The following is a 20,371-nucleotide window of genomic DNA, read 5'->3' on the forward strand; positions in this document are numbered from 1 at the left end:
GATCAGATTTGCAAAGCAGCAACTTGGTCTTCTTTGCATACTTTTACTAAATTCTACCATTTTGATGTGTTTTCTTCTTCTGAAGCAGTTTTTGGTAGAAAAGTACTTCAGGCAGCTGTTTCTGTTTGATTCGTCTGCTTATAATTTCAGTTTTTTTCATTATAAGATTAAAACTTTTTGATTTGGGTTGTGGATTATTTTTTTAGCGGAATTGGCTGTCTTTATTTTATCCCTCCCTCTCTAGTGACTCTTGCGTGGAAGTTCCACATCTTGGGTATCTGCTATCCCATACATCACTAGCTCATGGACTCTTGCTAATTACATGAAAGAAAACATAATTTATGTAAAAACTTACCTGATAAATTCCTTTCTTTCATATTAGCAAGAGTCCATGAGACCCACCCTTATTTTGTGGTGGTTATTATTTTTTTGTATAAAGCACAATTATTCCAATTCCTTAAGTTTTTTGATGCTTTCGCTCCTTTCTTATCACCCCACTTCTGGGCTATTCGTTAAACTGAATTGTGGGTGTGGTGAGGGGTGTATTTATAGGCATTTTAAGGTTTGGGAAACTTTGCCCCTCCTGGTAGGAATGTATATTCCATACGTCACTTGCTCATGGACTCTTGCTAATATGAAAAAAAGGAATTTATCAGGTAAGTTCTTACATAAATTATGTTTTTTTCTTACGTGATTCAGATAGAGCGTGCAATTTTAAGCAACTTTCTAATTTACTCCTATTATCAATTTTTATTCATTAAACCATCTTAAAAACAAATACAATACTTACTTAAGCTGTCCCAATCAATTAAATTGGAATAATTATATTAAGGCTAAACAAGAATGGGAAATTATTAACTTGCATAAATCTACAATTCATGAATTTATTAACTCAGATCCAGAGCTAAGTTTTATAGGTATGACAATAAGATTGGGTCATTTTTAGCTAAATGTGTCAAAATGTAAGATACTCACAAGTATATTAAGGCTATCAACAAGGATATAGTTAGAGTAACTAACATTCAATCAATTAATATAGCTTTTTCTAACTTCTTTAAACAACTGTACTCTGCCTGATAGATAAACTTTAATAATAAATCTAAGTTTTGGCAGAAAATCTCTCTTTCCACTTTGAACCCTGAAGGGCTAGATATATTAAATGCACCTATATTAGAATCTTAAATTCATCATGCAATACACAGATTGAAACTGAATAAAGCTGCTGGCCCTGACTTGCTACCTGACAAAAAAAGTAAAATAACTCCACTCCTGTTGAGTCTCTTTAATGATTATTTTTCTCATGGGAAAAGTCCCTCCTCCTACTTTGCAGCCTCTACAATTACTCTAATACCCAAAAGGGGCAAGGATCCAGAATCTATGGACTCTTATCATGCAATCTCTTTACTAAATACTGATTACAAACTCTTGACGACCATTCTAGCACATAGACTTAAAGGGATTCTTGATCCTCTAATACATTTGGACCAAATCGCTTCATGAAATCCTTCAACTAATATTCCTGCTGTTGGATTCCTACTGGAATCTTAATAGCCGGAATAAGTTAAAAAATTTGCATGATCTAGCTATTCTCTTTATCGACGCACAAAAAGCATTTGACTCAATTATCTGGGACCACCTATTTTTTACTTTCAGCAAATTTGGATTTAAAGATCAATTTCTTAACTGTATTAGGTCTATATATTCAAAAACTTTTTCTGCGATATATGTAAATGGTTCTTACTAGTAATTTTCCTATGACTAAGGGAGCGCGCCAAGGATGCCCAATCTCTCCATTGCTTTTTATTTTAGTTATTGAATCCCTGGTCATAGCTCCTAGGAGGGAACTCCAAGGGATCCCCCTTGGAGGCAAACAACTTAAACTGTTGCTATATGCAGATGATTTGCTCTTACTTCTTAACATAACAATACGCAAATAGAAATCCCCTTGATTCTATAGCTAGTAAAATAAAAATGTTTTTCCTCTGGACACAAAGTCAATACCTCTAAATCACAAATTCTATGGATTGGTAGACCGCCGCGTGACAGTGTTTTGCCCCCCTTTAAAATTGTCTCAGACCACTTTATGTATCTAGTGATTAAAATTTGTACAAATCCTACAAATTGGTATAAATTAAATTATTCCCCTCTGTTTACTAGAATCAAACAAGAACTGACTAATTGGTCACATCTACTTCCCTCAATAAATGAAAAGGGTAATTTAATTAAAATGATCATATTACCAAAGCTTTTATATTTAATGCAGAATATTTATATTCTCCTAATAAAAAAGGACATTAATTACCTAAATAGTCTTTTCAGGACATTTCTCTGGGGGGCTGGTAGAAGATGTATTGCCTTGGATAAAGTAACTCAACTCAGACAGTTTGGGGGGCTAGCGCTCCCCTCTTTATCCATATATAGTAGCGTTTGTTTAGTCAAGGTGGTAATGGGCTGTCTTACAGGAGGTGACTATATTGCATTTCTAGAAGTGAAGCAAAAGTTAGTTTATCCTTTCTCTCTATCTGCCTTACTACATTGCTCAAACAAATCTATTCCCAATAAAATTAAGAAGATGTAAGCTATATACCACATTATTAAAGCTTGGCAGCAAATTCGGTCTACTTTAAAAATGAATCCCTACATCTCTTACCTTTTGCCTATTGCTGGTAAACCCCAATTTATTGCTGGTCTCAATAATAAACTGTTAGATGGGCCAATAGAGGTCTGATATATCTATGTCAATTTAATTAAACTAAATTTCTTGGTGTATACACTTTTGACACTCTTAAAGAGCTCTATAGCCTTATAAATGCAGGTTTCTATGCCTATCTACAAGTTTGCCACTGTTTTTTTGAGATTATTAAGGATCTTAAAACTTTTTGGTCACATTCAGGTATACAATTGGGACTTTCTCTATTTAAAACAGGAAATCATTCTATTAACTATTGGTACAATATGCTACTCTCCAGCACAGGAGATCTTAATGTACACAAAATATGTTTAAACTGGCAGTGTGACTTTTTGACAATAGATGAGGTCTGGTTGAAACGTAGTATACTGAGCGTCGAGAAAGCTACACTATCTGCAACACGGCATGAATCTCACTTCAAATTAATTAACCGGTATATATATTGCCGGCTAGACTAAACAATTGGTATCCTAATACAAAAATAATTGTCCCCATTGCAGTCTGTAAGGAGCCGACCTGGTTCATATGTTTTGGAGCTGTTCAAAAATCCAAAAATTCTGTCAGCGTATTCAATTTTTACTAAGGAAGCTGTTAAGAACTAATATTATATATATTTTTTTTTTCTCTATGACAGGGAAAACAATTGGGACAATGTGGAGTTTATTAACATAACCATATTAGGAGGGAGGTACCTTATACTTAGAAATTGGAAGAGTAAAAAAGAACCAACTATTAATAACCTAACATTTTTAATGCAAACTCAAGTAGCAATTGAACAGTTTGATAGTTCCAATGGTACAGAATCATGTAATGACAAATTTTGTAAAGAATGGTTGGCCTTTTCAAATTTTGCACAGTTTTTTATATGCACACTTTCAGAGGCACCAGCTCCTACTGAGCATGTGCACAAGTTAACAGTGTATATGAATCCTAGTCTGTCATTGGCTGATGGCTGTCACATGATACAAGGGGCTGGGAAATGGGGGGGGGGAATTTGATTGTTATTCCATTTTTATTATGCAATTCTTCTACATTTAATGGTCCTTAAAAGTAAACACTAAGGGCCAGATTACAAGTTGAGCAAAAATGATCGCTTCCTCAAAAGCAATATTTGCTCTCAACTTATTAATTCCAGCGCACACAAATGTGTGCTGGTATTACAAGTGAGATGCAATGCGAAACAACCTCACGTTCACATTGGATGGAAGTATTGTGCTCACGAGAGCATACTTCCATAGGCTCCAATAGGAGCCTCATTCTCATGCTGTGAGAGACGGCATGAGAACTAGCACAGCGAATGGGGTAAATCACGCAGCAATGGCCAGCAAATATAAATATATATGTATATGAATATATACATATATAATTATGTGTTAATATGTGTATTTACAAATATATTTATTGAGAACACACAGTCTCCATAGACCACAATGTAAAGGAACTTTTCGGTGCCATTTTTTTTCACCTCACACCTGCCACATTTATCTTCTTATAACTGCTTAGTGCAGTTTTTTTTTTTTTTTTTTTAAAAACATAAAGAAGCTTATTTTTTAAAAAATTTTTTTATTTAAAAGCATCACTTTATTTTGGGGGCAAATTGGGGACATTTAGATAAATTAGTGCTCCACTTTTAGTCACTTTTAAAATCAAATGTTGCCTAAATGACCCCTAAATATATTAAGGAAGTCAACGAGATAAATTAACTCAAAAAAACTCCTGATAACCGTGCAGAGGGGTTACATTTCACATTAATTTTCTATTTGTCTGAAAACATTTAAGTACACTTCAAAACTTCAAAAGTTACTGTAGTTAATGTAAAAAGATATTATCTCATGTCATCTTTGTTGGTTTTCATAACAAAAGTATTCCTTCAATGTGTGGTATGAAATAGAGTTGACATTGTGTACTTATGTATAATATGTATAAAAACATTTATCAATTTTAGCACATATATGGAACATGTCAGGGTAAAAAAAACCTCTCCTGGCATAATGAGTACTAGTTTACTTTGCGTGAAGATAAATTATATTATTTCAAGTGTGTCATGTTTAGCAAATCACCTTTACATTTATTGCAATGTAATTATAGGGCTAGATTCATAGATGATTGTGAGGTTACTAAGGGCCCTTGTGAAGAAATAAATTAAATGTATTGGTCACTTCACTTACATTTTCTAGAAATGTGTTAGTGGACTAAAACATCTATATATGTAAAAGGGACAGTAAATATCTTGAGGTTTTTATATAGAATCAAAGTGCAATGCAGAAAAATTCCAGACTGGCTCCTTCCGTGGGTAAAACAAGTGGGGTCTTTATTTGACCATTAAAAAAGTAATACACATAAGCACAGTGTGTGAGCAAAAGTGCAAACCGCTTATCCATTAAAACAAACACATGCTATGACCGAGGAGCAGTATGACATCACTGATGCGTTTCGAGTTTTCCCTGCAATCATAGGTGAGGAGGAGGTTTCTAAAGGGCTCTCTGCTGGTGCAAGGTGGGAGGCATTTTAGCGCCATACGGCAGCTCTGTGTTTGGAGGAGTATAGACTCGGCAGACGCGGGTTTTTCTTACTCACACTGAACTCTGCCTAAACTGTAAGTGTTTTGAAACATTTTTGACACATAAGATGTTATCTATATTATACAAACAATATTGCAGACGGTGCTTGGATACAACATTTGGGCTATAAGCACTCCGGCAGGAATTTGTATATGGGGAAAAAACGTTAAGGCAGCTGTCCTCACAGTAAACGGGGCACTTTCCTCTGTGTTTGATGTATATTTTATATAGAATGTCTAGTTATGCATAGTGAGACAAGTTTGCAGTATATTTTCATTATTTATGTTGCCCCCTTTCATGTAATTTAGTTTTTAAAATTGATTAATTTCTAACTTCCAGAACTTGAAAAGCTGTCTTCTCTGTGCTAACCATGCTACATATATATCCCTAAAGGTCTTTATCAAAACGACTGCAAAATAATTAATTTTATACTAATATTATGACAGCGGCTAGCCTTGTTGTCTTGTTGACTCTGGAGTAAAGCCTAGATTGGCAATTGAAAAACTAATGCAGTAAAAAGGATGTTAATTTGTTTCGAAAAGTTAAGATTTGGCTGTAGTAACACAACAGAAAGTATTGTAATTATAAGTTGTTTACTGTCCTTTTATGTTCACAATACATGAAACCTAGCATATGAAACAAGAACATACTGCTACGTTGTCAAAACAGTTACAGCTTCATCACAAGTTCAGAAACACACTTGAAGTATGGTTAATGTAGATGCTTGTAAGTATAAAATATTCAAATTATTATTTTTATATGGAAAAATAGTCTCACTGGATAAAAAAAAATGTGACTTTGAGATATGACACGTAAAAGGTGCTGTCTGACTCAATGTTTCAAAACTGATACGTGTCAGGGTTACTTACCTTTCTTTGTGTTTCTTGGAGCGCAGGTCTGTTTCTGGCTTCTCTTGCAGTGATTCTGACACTGTGTGTTCCGCTCACACACCCTCATATGGGCAAACTTGTGAACATCATCACTCTGCAACTACTGGCAACTTCCTGTCTCTTTGATGATGTAATGCCAGTTTACTATATAACCCAGTCATTCTAACTCCGCCCTTGCGTGAGTCCAGACCTACCAAGTGCATACGTGTATTTTGTGCCTTACTCTGTGTATGACCCTGGCTTGGGTTGACTAACTTCCTAGTTCCTGACTCCGGCTCTTGTTTCTGTTGTTAAAGCTCTCTGAGTTTCCTGACCTGGTTTGGCTCACTACCCATTTTGGCATCTTACCTCTGGCTTGGTATTGACTTTGCCCTAGATTTCCCTATTGTTGTTTATTATTTTATGTATTGCTATTTTTCAATAAACTTTATTTTTTACCTGAACTTTCCGTTTCCATCTGGTTTCTTAGTTTCCTGAGATTACGGTTGTCTCGGTTTTTATTTCTTTATTTTCTTACATTAATTTAATTATTTTCACTTTTTTTGCATATGTAAATAAGTTGGTGTACCTATGAGTCACAAGTTGTCTCATAAAAAATAGGTTCACAATGGAGGGCAACGTACAGAGGGGGAAACCGGTGTGTTTTAAAACCTGAATATTACGCTTAATACAAATTAACTTACATTGTTTTCATTGCACTCTACCTTAAATTCCCTGTAATTTTTGTATACATAGGTTTTCCTTTCAGAGTAATTAGTGTTTTGAGTATTTCGGTGAAAACTCAACAACTTTTAACTGGTGAGAAAAAACTGTGAGATTTGTAGTGTGAAAATGCTTATAGAATTACGCTGTGATTTGAGAGAAAATTTCATATACCCCCCATGGAACGCCCATGATTAACCCATTCTATGAATAAACATCAATTACGCTTTCTATTTTGTACTTATAACTACAAATTGCTTTTTGTTTTTTGCACATCCAGTGTATTTAAATTACAAACTATGCTATGAATATTTAATACAATGTAATTGTCCAATTTTGTAATGTATGCATCTCCTCCCCATTTGAAAATGCAGTATAGGCCCCATACTGAGACACTGTTTTCAGGGTAAAATCTTGGCTTTATAGAATATAAGTACTGCCGAGCATTCTTATAGAATCTGACCAGCCCAGAGAATTAGCCCATTAGTGAGAACAATCAGAGATTTACATTTTATTACTTATCTTGCCTATTATCTCAACTACCTCACACTGGGAGTGCCATTTCTTCTGCTGACAATTTTACACGGCTTTTTTATAGCCTATACTTAAGTATAGAAACTTTCAGTATAGGTAGAAATTCCTCAGGCAAATTCAGCTATTTCAATTGCTGATATAAAAATAAAGGAGTTTTTTTTAAACAATGTAATACACTCCAGCAGGTAAAATATATAATTGGGAACAAATTAAAGAGTAGAACATTTTAGGATAAACTGTCCCCTTTTAAGGGAGCTCAAGGGTTTTTTTTGTAAACAATTTAATACACTCCAGAAGGTAAAATATATAATTGGGAACAAATTAAACAGGAGAACATTTTCGGGTAAACTGTCCCCTTTTAAGGGAGCTCAAGGGGTTTGAATACTTACCTCCCCATCTAGCTCCCTAAAGTCCGGGGGGCCTTACCGGCACTTCCAGGTCTCCAGTGCTTGATGATGGAGCTCTAGACCACCGAGGATCTGGGTTAAGTGCAGAGGGGCTGTAATGACCTCCAAAAACATCTCTCCCCCCTGGATGGTGCTAAATACATAGCACTGATAAAAAACATGTCGTCAAATGCAGTTAAGTTGTTAAAACCTATTTAAACAGTTTTTATTCAACCTTTTTTAACGTGCTTAAGTGGTGATCTTTCATTTGCCTTTTGAACTTATTGTCCCTTTAATCGTTCATTATAAATTATTATATATGTTCAATATAAATGAACTGAATCGGTCGCTAGCAGGGGGTGTCAATCATCCCGATCAGATAGCAATGATTTCAGTCTGCCACCTAAAATGTGGCTTAAAAATTAAGGAGCAGTGGTCTTACGACCGCTGCTTCTTAACTTACGTTTCTGGAGAAACGATGGGTGTAGAAAGCAGCATCCGCTGCTTGCTATATATCTACCCCATGAGTCATGTGTGTACTATGATTGGAGTCAGGGCAATTGGAGGGAGAGCGTTGTTGTCCATGGGGCAGCTGGGCATGCTGTGGTTTTAAGGTTTCCAAATGACCACCACATTATAAATGTTGCCATACATTGAGACCTATTTAACAAAGGTCTGTCGGAACTGATCCGACAGTGCGGATCAGGTCCGACAGAAATCGCTGAAAGCGGAGAGCAAAATGCTCTCCGTATGCAGTATTGCACCAGCAGCTCTCGTGAGGCGCCGCCCCCTGCAGATTTGGCCGCTAGCAGGGGGTGTCAATCAACCCGGGTTGAGTTCTGGCCATCTCTGTCCGCCTGCTCAGAGTCTTTAGACCGCTGCTTCATAACTGCTGTTTCTGGCGAGCCTGCAGGCTCGCCAGAAACACAGGCCCTCAAGCACCATTCGGAGCTTGATAAATGGGCCTCATAGTATGTTGCCACATATTGGAAATACAAACAGTTTGAGTACAAGGATGGGTGGTAGTACAATGCTTTGCAATTACAAGTCGCACAGCAAATCTAAATTAACAGTTAGCTAAAACACCGCTAGCAACATGGTTTTTGTGATTCTGGGGATCCGCTCGTATTACAAAAAATAAGTTTCTTCTTAAGCGGTAGCCCGAGAATTGCAATCATCGCTAGCGGGTTTTTGGCATATGGGTGCATGTGTTCTCTCATAGAAATCAATGGAGAAAAAAAAAGTGGAAAAAACACCCTACCATAATCACCTAGTCTAATAACCCCTAATCCGCCATCCCCTCACATCGCCAACCCTAAATAAAAGTATTAACCCCTAAACCGCCAACCCATACAATGCAAACACTAAATAAAGCTGTTAACCCCTAAACAGCCACCCACCCACATCGCAAACACTAAATAAAAGTATTAATCCCTAAACCGACATCCCCAACAACACAAAGTACATAAACTAAACTATTTACCCCTAAACCGCCTTCTCCCCACATCACAAACTATCTAAATAAATTATTAGCCCCTAAACCGCCATCCCCCACATTGCAAAGTAATTAACAAATAAATCCCCTAACCTAAAACCCCTAACTTAACCCCAATAAAATACCCATAAATTAAATAAAAACTATCCAAACTACTTGAAAGAAAATAAAAAACTTACCTATAAAATAACATTTTAACCTAAGCTTACCCTAAAAAAAACTAGCATTACTTAAAAAAAATACATTACAAAACATAAAAAACCTACCCATAAACAAATAATAAAAAACCTAACATTTACACACACAAAAATTATCAAAAATAATAAAAAATATTTATATTCTAATACCCCTAAAAAAGGGGTATTAGGTTTAGGGGTTAATAATTTATTTAGATTGTTTGCAATGTGCGGGATGGCCCTAGGGGTTAATAATTTATTTAGATAGTTTGCGATGTGGGGGATGGCGGTTTAGGGGTTAATAATTTATTTAGATTGTTTTTAATGTGGGGGGATGGGGGTTTAGGATTTAATCATTTATTTCGTTAGTTTGAGATGTAGGGGGTGGCAGTTTAGGAGGTAAATAATTTATTTTGATAGTTTGCGATGTGGGGGTTGCCGGTTAAAGGGTTAATAATTTATTTAGATAGTTTCCGATGTGGGGGGATGGCGGTTTAGGGGTTAATAAATTATTTAGATTGTTTGTGATGTGGGAGATTGCAGTTTAAGTTTAGGGGTTAATATATCCATTTAGTGTTTGTGATGTGGGGGGATGTTGGTTTAGGGGCTTATACTTTTATTTAGTGTTTGCAGTGTGGGGGTGGCGGTTTAGGGGTTAATAGTGTCATTTATGGGTATAAGAGGATAAAAGTCACTGACACAGACACACAGATCACACACTCACAAAAAGGAAGCAACACAGCAAGCCAGATAGAAAAACAGACACACATATTGCAAATGACACACACATGCAAATCTAGTCACAAAAAGGCAGAAACACACATACACATAGGACAACTGACACTGACACACACATACAAACTGACTGCGAGCAAGACGCACCTTCACAGACAGAATGAATGACAGAGATACTGACATACTCACAGATACACATCAGACACAAAAAAGACAGAACAAGGGACACAATCATACACACACACATACTCACAGCCAGGAAACACACTCTCACAGAGAGAACAGAGATGGCACACACACACCTTGACACTGACATACATATGCACATACACTCACAGGCAAAACATCTGACACTGACACACATATACAAACAAGCAGACATACATTTGTAAACAGAACAACTGACACACACACACACTCAAAAAGAGGCAAGAACACACTCATAGACAAAGCAAAAAAAAAACACCAATAACACATGCAATTGCACAAATAGTCAGGCAGACACACACACAAAGAACAAAGGATAACTGCTGTACTAGAGAGGATGTAATCATAACAAACTCTGGTAAATCCTTGAAAGCATAATTTTGCCATTTTAGCGTAAAAACAGTAATACAGCCATTACAAGTTATGTCGGTATAGCTATACCGCAAGCAGTGTAGTCTGCAATGCAACGTCAATCCCACACTCAAAAAACATAACAAGCAGCGGATGCTGCTTTCTACGCCCATCGTTTTTGCATGGGATTTCCATAGCGCTGGTATTACAGGTTGTGCGGTGAAGATAAAATGCTTGTGTTACAGCCTATACCAACATGATCCATACCACCATCTGAAAGCAGTAGTTATGGATTTTGTGTGACAAAAATGTTCCACAAAACTCATAACCTATTAACCCCTAAACTGAGCCCCTTCTGCATCACAAACACTATTTAAAACTTATTAACCCCTAATCTGCCGCACACCCACATCCCAGCCACTATAATAAAGTTATTAACCCATATTCTGCCTCTCCCCGACACCGCCGCCACTAACTAAACCCATTAACCCCTAAACCGCCAGCCCCCCATATTGCAACTAATAAATTAAACTATTAACCCCTAAACCTATCACCCCCTAATTTTATATTAAAATTACAATATCCCTATCTTAAAATAAATAAAAACTTACCTGTGAAATTAAAAAACCTAAGTTTAAACTAACAATTAACCTAACATAACTATTATACTAAAATTAAAATAACTACCAATTAAAAAAACTAAATTGCACATTATAAAAAAACTAACACTACTAAAAAAAATTAAGTCTAAAATGACAAAAAATAAAAAATACTAAATTACAAACAATAACAAACACTAAATTATGAAAAATAACAAATGAAATTATCAAAAATAAAAACAATTACACCTAATCTAATAGCCCTATTAAATAAAAAAACAAAAACAAAATAAAAACACCCTTAGCCTACAATAAACTACCAATAGCCCTTAAAAGGGCCTTTTGTAGGGCACTGCCCTAAATAAATCAGCTCTTTTCAATGTAAAAAAATACAAAGACCCCCAGCAGTAAAACCCACCACCCAACCAACCCCCCAAAATAAAAAAACTAACTCTAACAAAAACCAAAGCTACCCATTGCCCTGAAAAGGGCATTTGTATGGGCATTGCCTTGAAAAGGGCATTCAGCTTTTAAAAAAAAGCCCAAACCCTAATTTAAAATAAAAATACCCTAAAAAAAAAAAAAAAAAAAAAACTAACACTAACCCTCGAAAACCCACTTACAGTTTCTGAAGTCTGCACATCCAGGCGGCAATGTCTTCATCTATCCAAGCAGCGTCTTCTATTTTTATCCCGGTGTCACGGAGTGGATCCATCCTTGAAGATATCCGGCGCGGAGTGTCCTCTTCATACGGCCGCTGTACACTGAATCTTCAATTCAAGGAAGTCGTTTCAAAATAGCATCCTTTGCATTCCTATTGGCTGATTTAATTCTTGAAATTCAAATCAGACAACAGGATAAGAGCTACTGAAATCCTATTGGCTGTTCAAATCAGCCAATAGGATGAGAGCTACTGAAATTCTATTGGCTATTCAAATCAGCCAAAAGAATTTCAGTAGCTCTCATCCTATTGGCTGATTTGAACAGCCAATAGGATTTCAGTATCTCTCATCCTATTTGCTGATTTGAATTTCAATAATTAAATCAGCAAATAGGAATGCAAGGGACGCCATTTTTAAACGGCTCCCTTGCATTGAAGATTCAGGGTACGGCGGTGACCGTATGTAGAGGATGCTCCACGCCAGATGTTTTCAAGGATGGAGCAGCTCTGTGCCACTGGGATAAATATAGAAGACGCCGCCTGGATGAAGAAAAAAGACGCCGCCTGGATGGATGAAGAACTCGCTGCCTGGATGAAGACCTAACCGCCTGGAAAAGGACATCGCCGCCTAGATGTCCGGACTTCAGAAACTGTAAGTGGATCTTCGGGGATTAGTGTTATTTTTTTATTTTTTTATTTGCGTGGGGATTTTTTTTAGATTAGAGTTTGTGCTTTTTTTAAAAGAACTGAATGTCCTTTTCAGGGCAATGTAAAAGAGCTGAATGCCCTTTTAAGGGCAATGCTCATACAAATACCCTTTTCAGGGCAATGGGAAGCTTAGGTTTTTGTTAGAGTTAGGTTTTTTATTTTGGGGGTTGGTTGGGTGGTGGGTTTTACTGTTGGGGGGTCTTTGTATGTTTTTACAGGTAAAAGAGCTGATTTCTTAAAGGCAATGACCTACAAAAGGCCCTTTTAAGGGCTATTGGTAGTTTATTGTAGGCTAAGGGTGTTTTTTTATTTGTATAGGGCTATTAGATGTGTGTAATATTTTTTATTTTTGATCATTTCATTTGTTATTTTTCGTAATTTAGTGTTTATTTTTTGTAATTTAGTATTTTTTATTTTTTGTAATTTTATACTTAATTATTTTTAGTATTAGGTTTATTTTAAAGTGTAATTTAGTTTTTTTTAATTGGTAGTTATTTTAATGTTAGTATAATAGTTATGTTAGGTTAATGGTTAGTTTAAATTTAGGTTTTTTTAATTTCACAGGTAAGTTTTTACTTATTTTAAGATAAAGTTAGGGGGGGTTGTTTGGTTTAGGGGTTAATATTTTATTTTAGTTTTTTCAATGTGGGGGCTGGTGTTTTAGGGGTTAATAGGTTTATTTAGTGGCGGTGATGTGGGAGGCCAGAGGTTTAGGGGTTAATAGCTTTATTTAGTGACGGCGATGTCATGGAGCAGCAGAAGAGGGGTTAATAGCTTTATTATAGTTTTGGCGATTTTGGGGTGTGGGGGAATAGGGGTAAATAACTTTATTATAGTAGCGGGGATGTCAGAGCGCGGCCAATTAGGGGTTAATAACTTTTATTAGTGGCGGTGATGTCGGGGGCAGCCGATTAGGGGTGTTTAGACTTGGGGTTTATGTTAGGGTTTTAAGTTTAAATGTAACTTTTTTCCCGATAGACATCAATGGGGCTGCGTTGCAGCGATCGCCATTCCACGCTTCAGGTGTTAGTTTTTTTTTCTAACACCTTCTCTCCATTGATGTCTATGGGGAAAGCGTGCATGAGCATGTATTCTCAGCCCTTGGATTTTGTGCGGTATCAAGCTTATCGCCACCATATCGTACGCACAAGGAGGCTTTTCTGAAACTTGTAATGGCAGCGCTATGGAGGGTGAAATAACGCAACTTTTGTTTCCCACCCTCTATTTCGCAAAACTTGTAATCTAGGTGATAGTCTATTTTAAAATATTTTATATGGGGTGCCTTTCATCTTCATAGTGAGAAGAGGCTGGCTAGTACATAAACTTACAACTCACCTTACAAAAAGTCATGCTTTTACTTAGTACATTTTTAAAAATACCTTTCTATTTGAGAATGTACAGAGTATATATATATATATATATATATATATATATATATATATATATATATATATATATATATAAATAAATAAATATATATATATATATAAAAACACATAAAGAAAACCCTGCACTCACCAGCAAGCTCACAGTTAAGATTTAAAACCAAAAATGGAAAGGTTAGTTACCGCATCTGACCAAATGGGACAAGCTCAGGCATCACGTCAAGGTCCTTTCCAATATCTGAGTCCCTAACACAGCCACACAATGCAAGCTCTCAAAGCCAAACAAACTGGGATCAAGGGAGGGGTGCACAGGCTTATGTAATCACCCCAGTAATATACAAAAGACGGAAGGGGACTGCACTCCAAGACCGGACCGGGTACACATCCCATGACCCAGCAACATGCCCAGCCCTGGGTGCTCAGTGGCACTCACAAAAAGCTGTGCTGTCACCAGAGTCATAGGAAGTTAACCCCAGAAAGGAGTGGGTGCAAGAACCATAGGAGAATTACAAAACAAATTAATACAACACATAAAGAAAACCCTGCACTCACTAGCAAGCTCACAGTTAAGATTTAAAACCGCACCTGGCCAAATGGGACAAGCTCAGGCACCACGTCAAGGTCCTTTCCAATACCTGAGTCCCTAACACAGCCACACAATGCAAGCTCTCAAAGCCAAACAATTTGTTTTGTAATTCCCCTATGGTTCTTGCACCCACTCCTTTCTGGGGTTAACTGCCTATGACTCTAGTGACAGCACAGCTTTTTGTGAGTGCCACTGAGCACCCAGGGCTGGGCATGTTGCTGGGTCATGGGATGTGTACCCAGTCCGGTCTTGGAGTGCAGTCCCCTTCCGTGTTTTATATATATATATATATATATATATATATATATATATATATAAAGTAGTAATTTTTCTTGCCACTAGAGGGACTTTATATATTCACTGTTTATTTAAAGGGTCAGTTGTTTAAAAAGATTATTAACACCTTTGCATCCCATTCCCCAGCTTTCACAACCAACATTGTTATATTAATATACTTTATTACCTCTAAACCTCTATACATCCAACTGTTTCTAAGCCCCTGCAGGCTGCCTTTTATCTCAGTGCATTTTATTAGCTTTTCACAGCCAGACAGTACTAGTTCATGTGTCCCATAGAGATAACATTATTCTCACGCTTAAATGTGGAGATATGCATGAACCAGAACTAATTTGCTAAAAGGCAAGTTTGTAAAAAGCACTGAGATAAGGGGACAGTCTGCAGAGGTTTAGACACAAAGTAACCATAGAGGTTAAAAGTATATTAATTTTACAGTGTTGGTTATGCAAAACCGGGAATAGGTCATAAAGGGATTGTCTAACTTTTTAAACAATACACATTTTTAAGTAGACTGTCTGTCCCTTTAAAAACGTTCAAGATTAATTTGTAATTAACAAAAATATAAATGTTGTTTTCTCCTTGAGGACTTTAGACAGTAGTCTATGTTTCAGCAATGTGTTTTGTTCCATATGTGCCTTACAGCATTAGATTGAATGATATATTGTTGTGGTAACTAATTCCGTATAATGCATTGTTTATTTTAAGGAAATAACAAAGCAGATGTGCATATAAACAACTAACTGTTTACTTAATCTTAAAATGTGGCAGAACACCATTGTTTTGGAACACTATGTAGGCCTTCTAGGCACAAGACGCATAAAGTTTTCTAGTTGTCAATACACTTACTGTCACAACTGAAAATTATTGGTGCTCTTCACTTTTACTATACATATAAGTATCTACTTATTACTATAAATAATAATGATTTTTCAGCATTCTTTGATTGATTAAAGTTTTTTTTATGTATATTCAGTTTCATAATTCATGCATATAATCTTAACCATAGTCATTATTTATTAAAAGTATTATTTTAAAGTATTTCTGTTCTCTATTTTAAATGGTATCCATTTATTCTTTTCTTTCCTAAAACGACTTTTCTTTTATGGTGTGGGCGTGTCCTTAGTTTTGCACAAGCATGCATTTCCTTATGATTTCAATATCTAAACAGTTTTGATTTGAACTTTTTAGGTGTTAAAAAGAAAACATTTTTAGTGCATTAAACCAATGCTTTTTCATGTGCAGGATTAGTTTTATATTTTGATTATTGTTGAATTTCCCTTTAAATATGGCTCCTTTTTGTTATTCCCTTTAAACACTGACCAATCTCTCATGTATAACACGCTTTAAGAACAATAAAGTCTATTCACAATTGCTAGTGAAATGTTTAGTACAAATATGATTATTTGCAATTAATAGTAAAACATGTTTAAACTAACATTATGTCCAGGGATGTACATGGAATAGCTGTAGGATAGATGTTGTAGATAATAGATAGTAGATAGTGCAAGGGCCATGCATATGTAAATCTAGTACTGAATGTGTATATAGCAATATACAAATGTTGATTTATTGCATATTCAGCAATTGGACCAAGATTGTGCAGATAAACTAGGTAGATTTATTTGACCCGTAAAAAAAAACAAAACACTATGTAATCAACTGTGTAAGATAAAGTTATTTGATTAAACAGAAAAACAACAGTAAGATTAATTTTTTTTTTATTACAAAATGTCCCATGTTTTCCCCCAACAGTGAATGTTCTTGTAATATACAATTACACAAACAATAATTCTGAATTTCTAAAAATGAAATCTGAAAATACAAAATATTACTGCAATAAAAGACACATTTCTGTCAAGTCTGAGTTTAAACAAAAAAAAGCATTTCTTTTCATAAAAATTTCAACTTTTTTGGTTAATTAAAAACTGACAGATTTAGTAAAAAACTGTTCACTATCAGATGAAAAGCAACATATGAAATATACCCCCATACAAATCCATTCCCATTTATTTACATACTATTTACAAAAGTAAACATGTATAAATATACAACTTTGCTCTAAATAATAATACAAATGCATCCTTAGAAATATAAAAATGTCAGCGTTCTTACTCAATTTGCAGGAAAAAATGTTGTTTTAAGGATTTGCATAGCGTAAGATTCACATAACACACATCTTTTCAACTAAAACATTTAATGAATGTGCTACAAACAGTATAAATTAGAGTGTATAAACAGCCCTAATACTTAAATAGATTTGATAGAATTAAACATTTCAGCAGGTTCTATTCAACAGTGTAATAAGGAGAGTGCATAAAAATCTGCTAAATGTTCACAAGTCTCTCAACACTTATTGACATTATTAAGCCACCAGTAATCTTGTGTAATGAAAATGTAAGCACCATTTTTTATGAATGGAACTGAAATTCTACTTTAGTTGTTTGCTTGCAGTCTATATTATTGTTTTAAGCATGTTTTTTTTTTTTTTTTTTTTAAACTACATATATTCCATTTGGTTGGTTAATTACTGTTTTTATACCTCTGTACCTTCTCTGTTGTAGATGGAACTATTTGTACTGATACTGTTGTAGAAATGAGGATTAAACTGATTTAATATTGAGCTACTGTAGCCAAAAGGATTTGAGGATACAGTGGTAGACCAGTCAGACCCACCATGACTTGGTATGTTTGAAAGTGTAGAGTACGTATTGAAACCAACCATGTTCTGTCCCATTTTATCAGAGGTTTCATTAAGTCCAAGTGGCATTGACCTACTTACTGAATTGGTACTGTTAACAAAGGAAGTCATGCTGGAGAGAAAGTTATTAAGGCAAGGTGTTACAGTGGGAGGAGAGGATCTTTTTTCAGAAGACTCATCACTTCCTGGTGATGAACTTTCCAACATGTCTTGATGCTCTGCATTCTTGAGACTGTCATTGAGTGGGCTGCCCTCTGACTTTTCAGAATTCAGTTGTCCATTAGGGTTAGTGTCAGACTTTCTTTTTCTCTTTCGGCGAAAGTTTCCATTGTCAAACATCTTCTCACAGTTGGGATCCAGAGTCCAGTAATTTCCCTTTCCTGGAAAAACACAGAATTGTTCTTAGTATAAAGAAGTGTAAGATATTTTATATTTTTCAATAATTATCATAGGTAGATTTTTCTGGCTTACATTTTAAGTTACAAAAATACAAACATTTAAATAAGATTTTTATCACAAGAAATCATTTTCTTCTGCTCATGAAAAGTGAGAGAAAAAAAAAGTCCTATGCTCTTTACAAGTACAAAATAAACAACAGGGCTTAAAAATATTCTTTAGAGATCATATCACATTAAAATATATCAATCAAAAAAAAAAAAAAAAAGAACATGGAATTTTCCTCATACTTCCTATACCCTGTTTAACTGCATTTGCATGTTACAACCTCAGAAATTAAAGGAGAGTAAAATAGTCTGTAGTTTTCATTACTATAATACACATTTAGCTTACAGAAAGTTTATGTAAAGTTTTTTTGTAAAATAAAGTAATAGCCATTTACCTGGATCATCTTCATCCCTTGGCACCTTCTTGAAGCAGTCATTAAGAGACAGATTATGTCGAATGGAATTTTGCCATCCAGCTTTGCTCTTGTTGTAAAAAGGGAAATTGTCAGCCACATACTGGTAGATCTGGCTGAGTGTCAGTCTTTTATCTGGAGCCCCATGAATTGCCATTGCTATCAGCGCAGAGTAGGAGTATGGTGGTCTTACCAGCTTCATAAGTTCTTCTTGAGAAGGAATAGGAAGCCAGCCTAGATCAGAGCCTCCTAAGCCATGCATATTAGGCAGAAGCTGCCTTTGCATCCCATAAGACTGTGGCATGAAGTGGCTAGAGTTGGAGCCTGGCAGATATGAAGATGGAGTAATAGAAGATCCATTCAGCCACAAGTAAGGATTAGCTGTGGTACTATAGTCCACATTTTCAAAATTTGAAGGTCGTTGAGGACTAGGCATTGTCTGTGGATGGAAGATGCTCTCACAGTAGATGTTCAACTCTGGAGGCTCCTGGCCAATATTTGGAAACTGAGGGCCACAGCGAGGTGGAGAGTGAGTCTGTTGATCAAATACACTCATCTTGTAAAGCTACAGAGCTAAAAGCACCTGTGCTAGTGACTTTCTTGAAACAGGTGTATTACCTGTGCCCTACCTCACCACTACTTATACACCTGTCTCTGTTTAGATTTCAAATGGCTCCGCCCAGTTTTCACTCTGACTGGCTGAAGATTTTGAAATTGATATGCCTTTTTTTGAATGCAGGCAGTACACCAGCCAGAATTTATGAGTGTTTATCTTTTACATGAATGGAATAGTTTGTTGTTTTTTTTTACTTAAAATAAAAAAAAAAAAAATACTATAATTCTTGAGTAAGCTAACCAGGTAAAAATCAGTGTCAGAAGAAAATTAAATTTTCCATTTATGATATACAGGAGTAGAGTGTGCTCCTAAATAAAGAAAACAATGATTTAGCACAATAAAACATTTAGTTAATGTATGCACAAAAGAGGTCTGTTTTGCAAAACTTAAGGACAAAGGGGTTTTATGTTTATTGGAAGTGTGTATCTTATTTGACACTGTTTCATAACTATGCAAACAAATTGTCTGCATACTCACTGCAATTTCTCGGTCAAACCTGATTATATCAATGCAACATATAAAAAGTTAAACATTTACTATGGTTTTATTTTTATTCAATTCCACATAAATGCCCTGGTTTCTTTAGTCCTATTTTAATTCATTCATTCCTGTTTAATAACAGCATACAAACAATACAAGTATATGCCTGGCATATTTGAACTTGTAAGAGTCTTAATATTTTTTCTTTCGATTTTTTCGGGCTAACTTAAAAAAAAATCACACATTATAAACCATAAAATCTCGTTACACCAAAACTCGTTTATGTTAAATCTCTGTGTTGAATAGCAAAAAAAAATATATCATACTAGACAATTTTTAAGAGCTTATGTGAAGGATTGTTAACTGTAAAAATATTATTGAATTGTTAAAAAGGAGATACAGAATGACTTGCAGCATCACTATAAAACCAAGCACAGAAACCTATTTTAAAGGGACATGAAACCCAATTTTTTTTTCTTCCATGTTTCAGATAGAGAATGCATTCCATTTTACTTTTGGTATTTAATTTGCTCATTCTTTAGCTATCCTTTGTTGAAGAAATAGTAATGCACATGGGTGAGCCAATCACATGAGGCACCCAAACAGCAGCTACTGAACTTATTTAGTTATGCTTTTTCAACAAAGGATATCAAGGGAATGAAGCTAATTAGATAATAGAAGTAAATTGGAAAGTTTACAATTATATGCTCTTTCTAAATCAAGAAAAAAAAATGGCTTTCATGTCTCTTTAAGAATCAG

At 35.4% G+C, this 20,371-nt stretch overlaps 1 protein-coding gene across 1 annotated transcript; it reads right to left on the reverse strand.

Moving 5' to 3' along the window:
- Positions 1-16,663: 16,663 nt before the first annotated feature.
- Positions 16,664-19,113, reverse strand: FOXI1 (forkhead box I1). Its single transcript, XM_053716171.1, has 2 exons — positions 18,499-19,113; positions 16,664-18,040 (listed from the first exon to the last, which is right to left on the reverse strand). The coding sequence occupies exons 1-2, from the start codon at positions 19,070-19,072 to the stop codon at positions 17,496-17,498; spliced, it is 1,119 nt and encodes a 372-aa protein (XP_053572146.1). The 5' UTR covers positions 19,073-19,113; the 3' UTR covers positions 16,664-17,495.
- Positions 19,114-20,371: the final 1,258 nt, after the last annotated feature.

Source organism: Bombina bombina, chromosome 6 (assembly GCF_027579735.1).
Source record: "Bombina bombina isolate aBomBom1 chromosome 6, aBomBom1.pri, whole genome shotgun sequence".
Classification (NCBI taxonomy): domain Eukaryota; kingdom Metazoa; phylum Chordata; class Amphibia; order Anura; family Bombinatoridae; genus Bombina; species Bombina bombina.